The sequence below is a fragment of the Globicephala melas genome, chromosome 13 (assembly GCF_963455315.2).
Source record: "Globicephala melas chromosome 13, mGloMel1.2, whole genome shotgun sequence".
NCBI lineage: Eukaryota > Metazoa > Chordata > Mammalia > Artiodactyla > Delphinidae > Globicephala > Globicephala melas.
The window spans coordinates 26,026,255-26,040,006 of record NC_083326.1 but is presented as its reverse complement, the minus strand read 5'-3'; the positions used below and the strand labels follow the sequence as shown (position 1 = coordinate 26,040,006).

At 38.0% G+C, this 13,752-nt stretch overlaps 1 protein-coding gene across 1 annotated transcript in view; it reads right to left on the bottom strand.

Annotated features, from left to right (window-relative positions):
• Positions 1-13,752, bottom strand: part of ZNF407 (zinc finger protein 407) — a 420,308-nt gene that overhangs the window by 176,599 nt on the left and 229,957 nt on the right. The window contains exons 5-6 of the mRNA XM_030868179.2: positions 4,769-4,935; positions 985-1,068 (exon numbers count right to left, since the gene is read on the bottom strand). Of these exons, the coding sequence (XP_030724039.2) occupies positions 985-1,068; positions 4,769-4,935 (251 nt within the window). The remainder of the gene's footprint in view (positions 1-984; positions 1,069-4,768; positions 4,936-13,752) is intronic.

Sequence of the window (13,752 nt, the reverse complement as noted above, 5' to 3'; positions counted from 1 at the left end):
TTAAAGTAATTACTTATAAGACCTATTACAGCATATCAATAGGTAATCAACTTTAATAGATGGTTAAAACTTTTCATCCTTATGTGTTCCTAACCAAGGCATCTAGTTTATTTTGTTGAATCACCAAGAATGCCCATCATGAAAAAAAAAAGGATTCTCTTCAATGTCCTAATCTGCTTAACTCGCCTCTTCACTGCTTTCCATTCTTTTTTTGTTTTTAAAGATTTTTTTTTTGATGTGGACCATTTTTAAAGTCTTTATTGAATCTGTTATAATATTGCTTCTGTTTTATGTTTTGGTTTTTCGGCTGTGAGGCATGTGGGATCCTAGCTCCCAGGCCAGGGATCGAACCCGCACCCCCTGCATTGGAAGGCGAAGTCTTAACCACTGGACTGCCAGGGAAGTCCCGACTGCCTTCCATTCTTAATCGCAAAAATACCTGAAGCTGCAGTGAGCTACAAACACATCTACTTGGTTCCAACCCGCAGAGGGATTGCTGGCTAGAGAGTCAGGTGGTTCCGGAGGCTGAGACAAAGATGGGAAGGCAGGGCTGCTGGTAAGCAGGTGAGAAGCAGCTAAAAGGTGGCGTGAGCAGGAAAGGAGACGGGGAGGGACTGACTGAGAGGAAGGCAGGCCCCCCAGCTTCACCACAGCTCATGGGCCACTCCCAAGGCAGGGCTCTACTGCAGAGAAGCAGCTGGTATGTCTGCACACAGAAGGCCAGACCCTGTTCTCCCCCTGCTTGACACGACTTTACAGGACACCTGATCCGTAAGACATGCAGCAGGCTTACTTTATAAATACGTAAAAGCAGACGCATTAAAATCTTGTATCATTCAAGCACAATTTTCAGTAGACCCTCAAGTGCACAGAGTTTACAAAAATCGAAAAGACAGGCAATCCAGGGCCAAGAACGAATGCAGGGGGGCCCCTGGACTGGCTGCCTCCTGAGAGGCAGGCTGAGGGCCGGGCGGCTGGACTGACCTGTATGCTGCCTGCGGTGCTTGGTGAGGGCATGCCGGGTCCCGCCAGCAAAGCCACACAGGTCACACAGGAACGACTTCTCGCCTGTTGCAACAATAAACAGATGAGGGACTGCGGAGGTCACAGATCATTAAAACATATCTATCAAGGCTTTCAGGGTTACTAATTCCTCCAATCAAATGTTTCCATGTAAATATGTCAAATGGGAATGAAATTACCACTGCGGTTTATTGACTGTGATAAAATCTGAAAAGCACCACTGAACATAATTACATACTTGTCAGACCCATAAAAATTAGCTTTATTATCAATGGAATGGTTTTGTACAACTTCATTTCTGGTAGATGTCTTCCAGATGGGGCTGCTTTATGCACTTGAACAGTTTTTATGCATATCCTGATTTTTTACAATTCCCATACATCTGGACTTTTCTGAGCTGACTAAAGATTGCTTGGAACTGTTAATATACAGTATACATGATTCTGCTTAAATAAAAATACTGAATTTTCTAACAACTGAAGGATATTGAATCGGTTTTACCTGATTCTATCAGCATCTTCTTTAATAACTTCCTCCTTAACAATATGAATTAAACAGTTTCCCTGAATATACTGAAGACCCCAAGTAATGATAAAATCTACATTTACTCAACTCAGTGCTGTTTATGTTCCTCAAACTTCCATGGCACAAAAAAGGAGGTCTAGGGATTGCTAAAGAAATTGTATAAAAACTCCTATCATTCATCTTTAGTGATAACTCTTGACTGGAAAACTCTGCAACAATTAGAGTCAGATTTGGCAGACTTTGTTAAAAATGTTTAAATGCTCATTTTTAAAAACATTTTTACACAAAAGCTAACATTCTGCCCTACAGTTTATAAATGCAATCTCTCTCTATTCTACAGCATATTTGGCCAATAAGTGCTGGCACCTAGACGGTTTATCCCATAAGGCTCCCAAAGAAGAGAAAAGGAGAATAAAAATGCTAACACCTTGGAGAGAGTCAGTGAAATTATAAAATACTTTTCAAAAATTAAACAGATCATTTTATCTATCTTTATCTACTTTATTCATGTGAATGTTTAATGCAACAAGTCTTTCAAGGGTTTTTGCCCACGTCAGCCTGCTTTGTTCTAAAATGTTTAGGTGTTTTACAATAGAAATTTAGCTTGAGGTGTTGTGGAAATGGTAATTGCCTTTTTAAGGTTAGAAAAAATAGTAAATATAGGAAGGCAGAGTAGCTACCGTAATCAGAAAGAGTCTTCCCTTTACCTGAGAGCAATACTAGCTTCTCTAATTTAAATGAACATATATTAATAGAGAGTTTTAACCAAATTATGTTTAATCTTATTTCCCAATGGTACGTTAAAATGTTCATTATTATCATTTATAAAATAAAGCTGAATTTAAGTATTTTTCCTATCTTTACTTCCCTATTTTGGGGTTAAGTTCATTCCTTGGCATCATTATATCAATACAGAAAAAAAGAACAGAGTAGATGGGCTGTGAAGAATAAAGTTTAATTACAATCACTCATTTAATTATTTAATCAATTTGAAATATAAATCTTTCTAACTAGCTGTATTATCAATTAAATAACACTGAAAGTGGACTTTTTTTAAAATCCCAAAAGATAATTTGCTCGTTAATATTAACATACTATTCTGTGTTGAGACAAAATTGTTCTCTACAATTTATTCATCACCACAGCTTTGTGGGCATTAACCCCTTCGAGTGTGCGGAAGTGTGTGTACTGTGGTCCACACATGCACACACAAGCTCACACACACCTACGCATCTGGTGGTGTGTGGCAGAGAAGAGATTGGTGCTATGCTACCCAGCCAGCAAAATACCTGATGCGGAAAGAGTATTCTTACTATTTCTGGACTCAAGCAGACTATGATTCCTTTCCCTCGTTTATGAACTTCTTTGCAATCTATATCTTTCTTGTAAGATATAAACATTAACAGACAAATCCTAATGAAATTTATATTTTTTACAGGTATATGTGCTGCATGTAATGAAATTTACATTTTTACAGGTATATGTGCTGCATGTATATACTAAGTTTTATTCCCTTTCCTATTTTAAGATATGTATAGGCACAAAGACAAAATTATCAATTTTCCATGTGATTTGGTTCTAGATATATTAGTGACCTTGATTTTTTGACGTGCAGGATTTTTATCTAGGATGTTAGTCTGCAATGTATTGTATGTCATATTTACCTTGGTGGCTTGATTTGTTTGTCACTCTAAATTCAATTTTCACTTGCCCTTTTTTTTTTTTTTTTCCAAGGGGGTAGGGGGAGTTAGGGTTGGATAGTGGGCAATTGAGTATTTTTCAAGAAAAAAAATTTTAAGAAAAAACTAAATGTAATATACTCAATAAAAAGGAGGTTCACTTAACATGCCATATTTAAATAATAGCAGAGCTATAATAGGAGACTTTTCTTAACAACTTGAATTAGTTTCAAGTGTGCCATTTTGCTTTCAAATGTAGAAAGACACGGAAACCAATCCTTTATTTTCTATTAGAAAACAGCCACTGTCCCCTATCTCTCATTATGGTGCAGACTACAAGACCTAACAACAAAAATCCATATTATTGATCCAGCCAAGTCTCCACAATTATTCTTTAGAAGGAAACGCCAACGATAAATTACATCTGCACTGGCTTTTCATCTGCTGTTCGATATAAGTGATCTTTCAGGGCAGGCTGGAGACCTTAAATCGTCAACGCCCTTGTCAAGGAAGCTAAGGAGGCCTGGGCTTCCCACAAACTGCTTCAGAAGAACTTTTAACCTATAATTTCTAACAATAATACAGGATTCTTGGCAATCAGAAGAACATTTGGGAATGCTGATTAAAATTTATTTTTTCCTTGAAACAAAACACTTCCTGAGAGCTGTAAAGAGGAAGAAGACCACAAAACAGCAAATGGCTCCAGTGATGTCGCCATGGTGAGATACGGCAAGCGCTCGACTACACGCTTGTAAGGCGTTTAGGGGCCCTCTGTCCTTAGGTAATGAAAAGCATGTCATATACATTGAACAGAACCACAGGGCAGGTAGGAGAAATATATTCATGACGGTCCAAACTGAGAGGTCTCAGGACCATGCCTAGCACAGATGTATTCTGTATGCTGCTTTTACTACCAGTTGGTTTAAATTCCAAACAGTCCACTAAATGTTTTGATGTAAAATGTATGTGAATTCGTACTTTTTCAATTATCTAAAAAATTTATACTAGCTAAATTCAGTTTAGTCTCTTTGTAGTAATTTCAAAGACTCTTGGATCTGATAGTATTCTCTTAAGAGAAATATTAAATTGATTTAAAAAATTTCAAGTGGTACATAAAAACCAAGATTCAATAATGTTCAGAAACATTATGGCACGGAGTCCATATCAGTAACAAATATAACACAAGTTCTCTATGAAAATTTAATCTCCTCAAATGATCTTCTATAATGATCACACCTAAAAAGATATGTTTAAACACATATACATATATGTACCCACACACAACATAAATCAGCTTTGAAATATGAAACTTATTTTATGTGAACACATGCACGTGTGCACACGCACACACACACAAATATTAAAATGTCACTTAAAAATTACGCTGAGCATCATCAAAACACAAAGAAATGATGCCATAACTTTTAACATATAATTACCACAATCTTAAACTCTTCAAACAGGGATTCCTTTCTACGGACTGCTGCTGAGACGACCACCCCCAACTACCACCACCACTGGGCCCAGGCGGACAGGCACACCTGTGTGCGTCCTGTAGTGGTCCTTCATGGCGGAGGCCGTGAGGAAGGAGTAATGGCAGGTAGGCCAGGTACACTTGAATGGCTTCTCCCCCGTGTGGAGTTTCATGTGGTTGTTCAGGGCCCACTTCTCTGTGAAACTTCTATCACACAGGCGGCATGTAAATTTCCTGCATGGAGTGGAGAGAAAAGGATGCAAATATTACCCTCACGGGAGCACCTCGGGCCCAGACAGGTGTCGCTGCAGCCCTGCAGTGTGGCGAGTGCAGGGTGTCGCGAGGAGAACTGCGGGCCTGGCCTGTCATGTCTGTATAACCAGGCATTGATTTTTCTGTCCAGGCCTGGCACTTCAGCCATTTATTCTCTGCTTTGCGGTTGGGCCCAACGGGTTTGAAAAATTCTGTTACAGTCCAGTCACCCCTGAGGCAAATGTGAGAATAGATTTCACCTGTACAGGCCTAGACCGCTTATCCAGGGCACAGGCTGTCAGAGCAAAGGCTAAATGAAAAGCTATCCGTACTAAACTACTCAGACACCCCTGCTCTCTGCCAGGCGGAGGCAGCTGGGGCCGGGCGGCACTCAGAGCCCAGCCGGCCCGGAACGGCACACACCACACTGCTCCCTCGGAGGAGAGGCACACTCCAGGGGCGTCTCCTTTTTAACAAGGTGTCCTTCTGGGTTACCACACAGGTACATAAAAAGTTCCCTTTGATAAGGATAAAAATAAGATTATAAATACAACTTTTCATAAAGTATGCCTTTGAGAAAAAGAAACCTCAATTATTTCCTGTATGGGATGAAAACTGAAAATAACAAATCAATACTCACGTCAGAAAATATTTCAGCCCCACAGTTCCCAGTTAAAGATCTCTGAATACCTTTCATAATCCAGGCAATATGAACCATCAACAAAAAAATTTTAATACTTTCTTTGGTCGAGCTTCTGTCCCTTTTCACTTGCATTCAGGAAATCACCACAAAAATTTACTTTTGATTTCTAATACAATTTAGTTTAAAGCAATCTCTGTGGCTAACAAAGTAGTGTCCAGCTAATTAATTCAGGATAATGAACAAATAAAAGAAAATTAGAACCCAATATTCAAAATTAAAATATTTTAATAAGTTGATAAGCACAATGCCACAAAAGAGACAGACTCTGGCAGCTTGATCTGACTAGCATAAGTTGGTCTACACTTTTAGCAAGTTAATACAATTTTAAAAATAAGATTATAATACCTGCGTTTTAAGTTATGATATAAATAAGGAGATATAAAGAGTATATTCTTTACATAAATGCTTTTAACTAAAATTTTACAAATTTTCTTAGTCCCGTAAGGGTAGAAAAAAAAATTCCAAGCTCCAATTAATTAAGTTTCTCATTTTGAGGCAAATGTGGATTACTTTAACAAATTAATCATTCAGGTTTCACAAATTCTTAAGAATCGAATTATAAAATTACCTTTTATAAAACTCTCTCTTCATTTGTTATATGTAGTAATATTTTTATAACATTATATTTTAAATGCAACAGAAGTAAAAACTGCTAAATATTTAAGAAATGCCATATAAAATATCTTAAGTGCTTCATTAATATTAAAATTGCCAATTAATATACTTATAGAATGTATGTGTAGAGAAACTATGTTTACACCACTCAACACAGACCGACTTTGAAATTACTGTATCATTTGATCATTGCTTACTGGTACTAGAGAATGACAAACATAACTAAATACTTAGAAATGCGCTATAAAAAAATAACATGTCTGTATATCTCTTTGACGGGTCTTCATGCATTTAACATTTCAAAACCAAGACAGGGATCTTATTTCCAAGATAAATTCCCCTATCTACTTATTTCTTCATGTATTTATTGTGGATCTAACCTCCTCCTAAAAGAAATAAATAAGGAGGTTAAGTAGATGCTATCTTTTAACAAATAGTTACTCCAGACTGTATTACAACTTTATGAATGACAAAATAAATCCCTCATTTTTAAATCTACCATGATGTACATTTTAAAAAATTACATCTATGAAACCTCAATATATGTACTCTATTATTCATACATAATACAAATGTTAAACTAGAGCTTAGAGCCTGTCATGATATGACAAAAGCCAGATAACAAAGAACTAAGGCCACTGCTTGACTTTCAGAAAACCTCACATGTTCTGCAATTTGCTTTATGAAAATAAGTGCATGCACTGGTACTTTGAAAAGAACCTGAAATGTTACCAATGTAAAGTGTCCTTATAAAGACCAAGACCTACTCATCAGTGGGGGGTTTCCTGGAACTGCACAATTCTGAGCCTCAAACACTGTAAACTATCTGCCACCATGCAACGAGCAAGGACGACGTCCATCCAAGGGATCCGCTCTCCTGGGGGCCTTCAGGAAGCCCACCTGGATGTGTCACTAGGACAGAACCTAAGTGAAAACGTGCAGTTCCGCTCTGCCACGAGAACCCAAGAAGAAGAGGTATCACTGTGTATTCTGCATGTACTTCAGAAAGACCTGAACACCCACTGTAGCACAAACACTGGTCGAGACGGTAGAAACAAAGAGGGAAAAGAGTCAGATTTGGCTCTCAAGAAAATCACAGGCTCCTACGTGAGGAAAATCCTTCACAAAGATAACCTCAGTGCCAGGAAAAAACGTAAAAGGCCATCATAAATTTAAAAGAAGAAGCAATTAATGGGACAGGGCGGATTAAAGAAGGCTTCCCAGAGACGGCATTTAATTTAGATGTTGGAAAGCAGGTGGATATGCAGAGCCAGCAGGGAGGACAGGTAAGGGGCAGTGCGGGGAGAGGCAGAGTGATGGGAGCTCCAGGCCCCGACAGGCTGTGTCAACTGTGGCTCTGTTGGCTGCTGCCCCTCAACTGGGGATGGCCATCCAGTTTCCCAGGTATCAGTGAAGCCCCAGGACCTACATTAGACTGGGTTAAATGATATAAATGCTTTTCTATCCCCACATGGTGGTCTTCCATCAGAAACTTCTTGTTTAACTGAATTGACAATATATTAAAAAGAGATCTATTTGGCATAAAATTCGCTAGTCATCTCTCCTTTTGTGCAGGGAGTTACAAAGTCAGTCAGTTGAAGGATGTACAACGAGTGACAATCATGTAAAAGTACAACCTAAAAGGACAAACAAGATAAGCACACAACAGTATGATGGTGTTTGGTTCACCGTATATCCTATGGCCCATAAAAGTGCCTGGTACCCAGAGCTGTTCCATAAATAACTTTGGACCAATGGGATGAAGGGAACTGGTGGTGAAGAGTCTCGTTCCTTACGTAATTTCACCAGACTCAGAGTGGGAATGTGAGATCCGTACACGACAGCAACAGGGGTCATTCAGGCCGCCCAGGGCTCGCGATCCTCATGCTGTTTGGTCTCTTCTCCTTCCTCAGCATTTGTGTTTATTTTACAAATGTCAATATTTCAAACATACAGAAAATGACAGAGATGCATATCTACCACCAAGGTTTATGTACCCAGATGATAATATCCATGTTTGCCGTATTTGTTTCATATCCTTCCTCTGGTATTCTAAACATTTTAAATTAATTTTTTAAATTTAAATATTTATGAACTGAATTAAAAAGAAAAATGGTATGGCAGGCCATAGCCCAGGGACAGCAAAGGTGCTAAGGAGAAGGCCACGTCTGCGGGAGAGCAGGTGGGGGTCCACATCATTTCCGCTCTGACATAATCGAGCTACTTCATAACGTTTGATAGAAAGTTCAAAATGCCAAATAGTGCTACGGACTTGTAATGAAACAGGGCAGTTCGTCATCTCCCCTTTCCTCAGTCTGCACTAGATGTTTCTACTGGATATAAAGTGATCTTAGAAGGTTTCAAAAGAAAAAAAAAATCAGAAGCAAAGTAAATTAAAATGGTACCAGACTTCTCAACAGCAAAGCAGGAATTAGAAGACAATGTAGCAATGGTCTGACCATTTTGCGGGCAATGATCTTAAACACAGAATGTTCTGCGTCGTCGCACCACTCGCACCTTTGAGTGGTTCCTACCAAAGGGTGCTGTCATTACAAAGTTACTGGCTTCCAGGGATTATTATCCAGTTGTTTGCTGACACTTTTGGAATAAAACCCATTTTCGTATGGGTAACTGTCATGTAAAAGTCAGTTAAAAGTTCATCTTTGAATGTAAATTCCTAAGTATTCCTAAATTGAATAAGGGCCCCTGGATTAAATTCTAAGCATTTTTCTAGTACTCTCAATATATTTACAGTATGTTTATTTACTGTTACATGTGCTGTTTTATCCCCAGCACCACCACTCCAACACACACACACACACACACACACACACACACGCACGCACACACACACACACGCGCGGAATGGCTCTGAGCCTGTGTTCTCTGTGTTAAAACCGGTGGAAGATCTTCTTTGCTGAACTCACTCATGACATGACTTGTAAAACAGAGTCGTGACTAAAACCAACATCTCTAGACTTAAATTTTTAAAGACACGATACTAAATATCCTCATTGTTATACATATAACAAAAACTTAAAAATTTCATGGAGGTTTCGCAAGGCATTATGTACATACAAAGTTAAACTAAAGAATTAGTAGGGAGCTGAATTATTTTTATATGATCAATGGTACTATCTTAATAGATACTTCTGCCTTAGACTGTGTTAGAGCAATTGTCTGTTTATGAATGCCTAAAGGGCAGATAAGTTTTGTCAAAATATATAACACTTCTATTTTGAGTTGCGCCCCTAACTTTATCTTTCCATATTACTACACAAGGTAAGTATCCTAACAAGAGAGTCTATACTCATCTTCTTCAAATTATACTTTTAAATGTTATTTAAAAATTTTAAACCCTATTACGTGGGTTATTCAGTCAATTTATTAGCAAATTAATTAAAAATCTGCACATATCCCATTTACATATGAAGATAGAAGTATTTTGATACTTTGATGCTTTATTACTTTATGATTTTTGAAATACAATAAGAATTGCCACTAGTATATTTTTATGTTCTTTTCTAATCTCTCCAATTCAGAATAATTTGGAATACAGTTGCTTTAGTGATGCATTTTAGAGCTGTAGATATCCTTTGCCTTTCTCCCGGAAAGCCCAGTCTGGATTAACATGATTGAGAAACTCAGGCTCAAGTACAGACATGTTTTTAAAAAAAAAAAAAGTATCCCCATTAAGATGTAAACAATCTTAAATATCCATCAGCTGGGAAGTAGAAAACTAATGAGTTTAATCATAAAATGGAATATCATAATGAAGTTAAAATGAATCAATGAGCTACATTTATCAGCATGGGTTAAACAATCTCAAAAACGTAACTGCACTGAAACAAAGCAAGTTAAGCATAGAAATATTAAATCTAAACATATGAGGTCCACATGCAAAAACATGCATGACATCATAATTTGTGAATACTGCCTGTTTCTGAGAAGAGGGGTAAGGCATGCATATGGAGCTAGAGAGCTAACTACAGTTGTACATTTTTGTTGTTTTTAAAAGGAAAACAAAGTAAACAAGGTCATATGTTAACATCTTAAAAAGTGCTTTCATTGTTTTTGAAAAATTCCACAATTTGAAGAGAATATTTTAATTAAGTAATCCAAAATTTCTTTTCTACATGTCACGTCACGTTAATAAATCATACAAATTCATATCTGCAAAAAAACAGCAATGAGCACGATCTGCTCCAAATGAATGAGCTAAACTTTATTAAAACATTAAATAATCATGCAGTTATTATCTTCCAAAACTCTGAAACAAAGGTGCTGACTGATTCAAAATGATTAACAGTAAACTGATGTTGCAAAACCTTAACTGACAGGTATTGCTGGTCTTTAGGAATAAACACAGAACTGAAAACAATACAAGGCCTGTATGATTCCTAGCAAAACAGTCCAATATACTAATGAATCCGTTTCAACAATTTCTAAGTTACTCAGATACTACCAATATGCAGGCTGTTTCTTTGGGATAACAGCCTCCTTTTAAAATTATTATAATTTAATAATTACATAATAATATACTAAGAGATGAAACGAAAATAGATTATGATGGGGTCTTTGCCCAGTAGGGCTACCTTACAAATTTCTGCTGAGCTGCAAATAAAACTGAAAAACAATCACTTTCTTGAACAAAGAAGCACATAAAAGGCATATAAAGACAACCACTAAAGAGCAACTTCAATCTCAATTAATTCACGAGTCTTACGCTGAAAAAGGATCCAAAAGATAACAAAGCAAAATGAAGTTCAAGAAATTCTGCCATGGTAACAAATCCAATACCTATACGCATCGGAACTGTGAGGTGCCTATACTGTTTCTGGCCTAGGAAACATCTGAGGAAAAACATACAATACTGTTTTTAGACTTAAACTACTTATTCATGTAAAACAGGCACTAAATCCACATTAATTACCCCAATATTACTCCATAGTAATCCTGTTCATCTTAGTTTTATGAGGTTTCAAGTACTATATATATATATATATATATGTTTAAATAAAATATGCAGCTTTAAACTGCATGGAAAGTAAGAATCTCTGTTTTCTCTAAATTGAAAATTGAAAAGCTACACTGACAGGTGAGTAATAACAAGGAATACACTCGGGGTTCCTCTGGCCACCTCCTTCCAAATACTTGTGTGTGCGTGTGTGTGTGTGTGTGTGCGCACACGCACATGCATGCGTGCATACTAGATCCAAAAAAAACCTGACTCAATGATTGAAGTTATATCCTGAAACCAAAAATATCTAACACTAATATCAGATTATTTAAATTAGGCTGGACTCTTGAGAGTGACCTGTTCCTGATTATATATAAAACATGAGCATGATTTATATCAAGAAGCCACAAAGACCTAAGATTAGAAAGGTTTCATTTACTGAATTCAACTCTTCAGAATCAAGTGTGGCTTACAGATGAAGCTGGAAACCTCCTGTGAGGCTTTTATACAGCGCGCAAGGGAGCCTGCTACTTTAGCCAAGAGTCTTGAGCGCATTTTTTGCCCTGAACAGGTGATAATTAGCCTAATTAACAAGCCAGATCCTTGTTAACTAGTTGGAAAAGAAATTTAACCTCATTCTTGCTGAAGCCATCATTTTAAAACCGCTTAAGGTATCATTCAGATTCTAGAAGCTGTGACATATGTTTTCTGGCCCTTTCAGTTCTTTCCAAAGGTTGCAAAGCTTTGTGTCAAAGTTACTTCTGGGAAGAGCATTGGCAGAATATTAATCCCTGGTTGCCTTAGTCTACTAAGAACCAAGAGAATGACTCATTCCAAAGAAAAACATTCAAGGATTACAAGGGCCATGCCCTCAAGATTGAATTCATCCTTCAAAATCCCATTCCCATGAAATTTTTCTTTGTCAAAGAGACCATAAACTCTGGCCTACCCCAAACCATCCTATTAAATTTGACTGGAACGGTGCCCGTTCCACTGCATGTGCTGTATCCAAAACTCCTCAGCACAACAGGGGTTAGGAAAGGCTCTGTGTAAAAGACAGTAAATACTTTCTACTCGGTGGGCCCTCAGGTCTTCAATGCAACTTCTCAACTCCGCCTTGGTAGCACAGAAGTAGCCGTGGACAGTACATAAATAGGTAAGCGTGGCTGTGTTCCAATAAAACTTTATTTACAATAACAGGCAGTGGGCCTGATCAGGCCTGCAGAGAGTAATCGGCCTATCCCTGGCTTAGGTGAGGTTGCATCTCCCCACCTGCACCCCCCAAAAGCACCCTGATCTGTACAGGGTAAAAGAATCTGAATCGAGCACTGCTGGCAAACAAAGGTCCACTAAGCCCCTTCACAGGGTTTGAGAAGTTGGTTCAATCCTGAAATAGTTCATGTTTCCTGCAGGGCTTTCAAACGCCAACATGAGAAGAACAGGTGGAAGGAATTATACTGCATATGAGACCCATTCAGTGCAGGCTGCCCCGTCCTTTCAAACTACCCCCTTTCAAGTGTGTCACAGAGCTGGAGGGCTTGCAAAGTTGAAATAATTTTAACTAACCATAGAAGTCAAGTCCTGGAGAACAAGACATATATTAAATTGCCACAATCCTCTAGTCTGGACTAAATGAAATTTTATCGCTTCAGGTTAGGTAAGAAAACACTGGATTTACGCAAGGAAGGTTAAAACAGCAGTTACAAATAAAGGACTAATGTTACTGTTTAAAGACCATATAAAGAGAATTTCTTTGAAATCACTGCTCTTACTGATATAAATAATTTGAGCTAAAACGACAAAATGCATTTCAAACCCCATTTACACATTCATCCCAAATGTCTTGACGGATGTTCAGTCTTTGGACATTTATAACACAAGCCTAACAATCTTCAAATTATAATATCTCAGCTACTTCTATATCAATTGATCAATTTTTTAAAAAGTATGTATTGGAATCTACTGTGTGTCTAGCAATTATTCATGCATACCTATTCATGCAGACCTATAAGTGAAGGAAAGATACACACGCCTCCCCAAAAGGAGCCTGTGCCTCAATGGCAGACACTAATGTCAGTGAAATAATTAGAACAAAAGCTCACCACATTCTGTTGGACTTTTTAAAAAAGCTTTTTGAAAAGATGTTTAGAAAAAGCATCGGTGAATATAGAGTGAAGCAGCTGGAAAGGCTTCATGGATGAGGTGGAGCTTCAGGTGAGTCTGAAAGGACAGAACAGACTCTAGTAACAAAGGCGGCAGGCAGTGACAAGCCTGGAGGAGGGACAGGCAGAGGCGGGGAAGGTGCCCTGTGTGTGAGCCCTGAGCTGATCATGGCAGGGGAGGGAGTGGGGAGCAGGCTGCACAGATGGGGGAAATAAAGTTGCATCCTTTAAGCTGAGTCAGACTGAAATGGCCCTGATAAAAAGACAGAGAAACCTGACTTTGATATGACAAAAGGAACCACCAATCTATTTTTTGTTTTTCTTTTCCCCCTCTCCGATCTCCCTTCCATTGTTTGTTT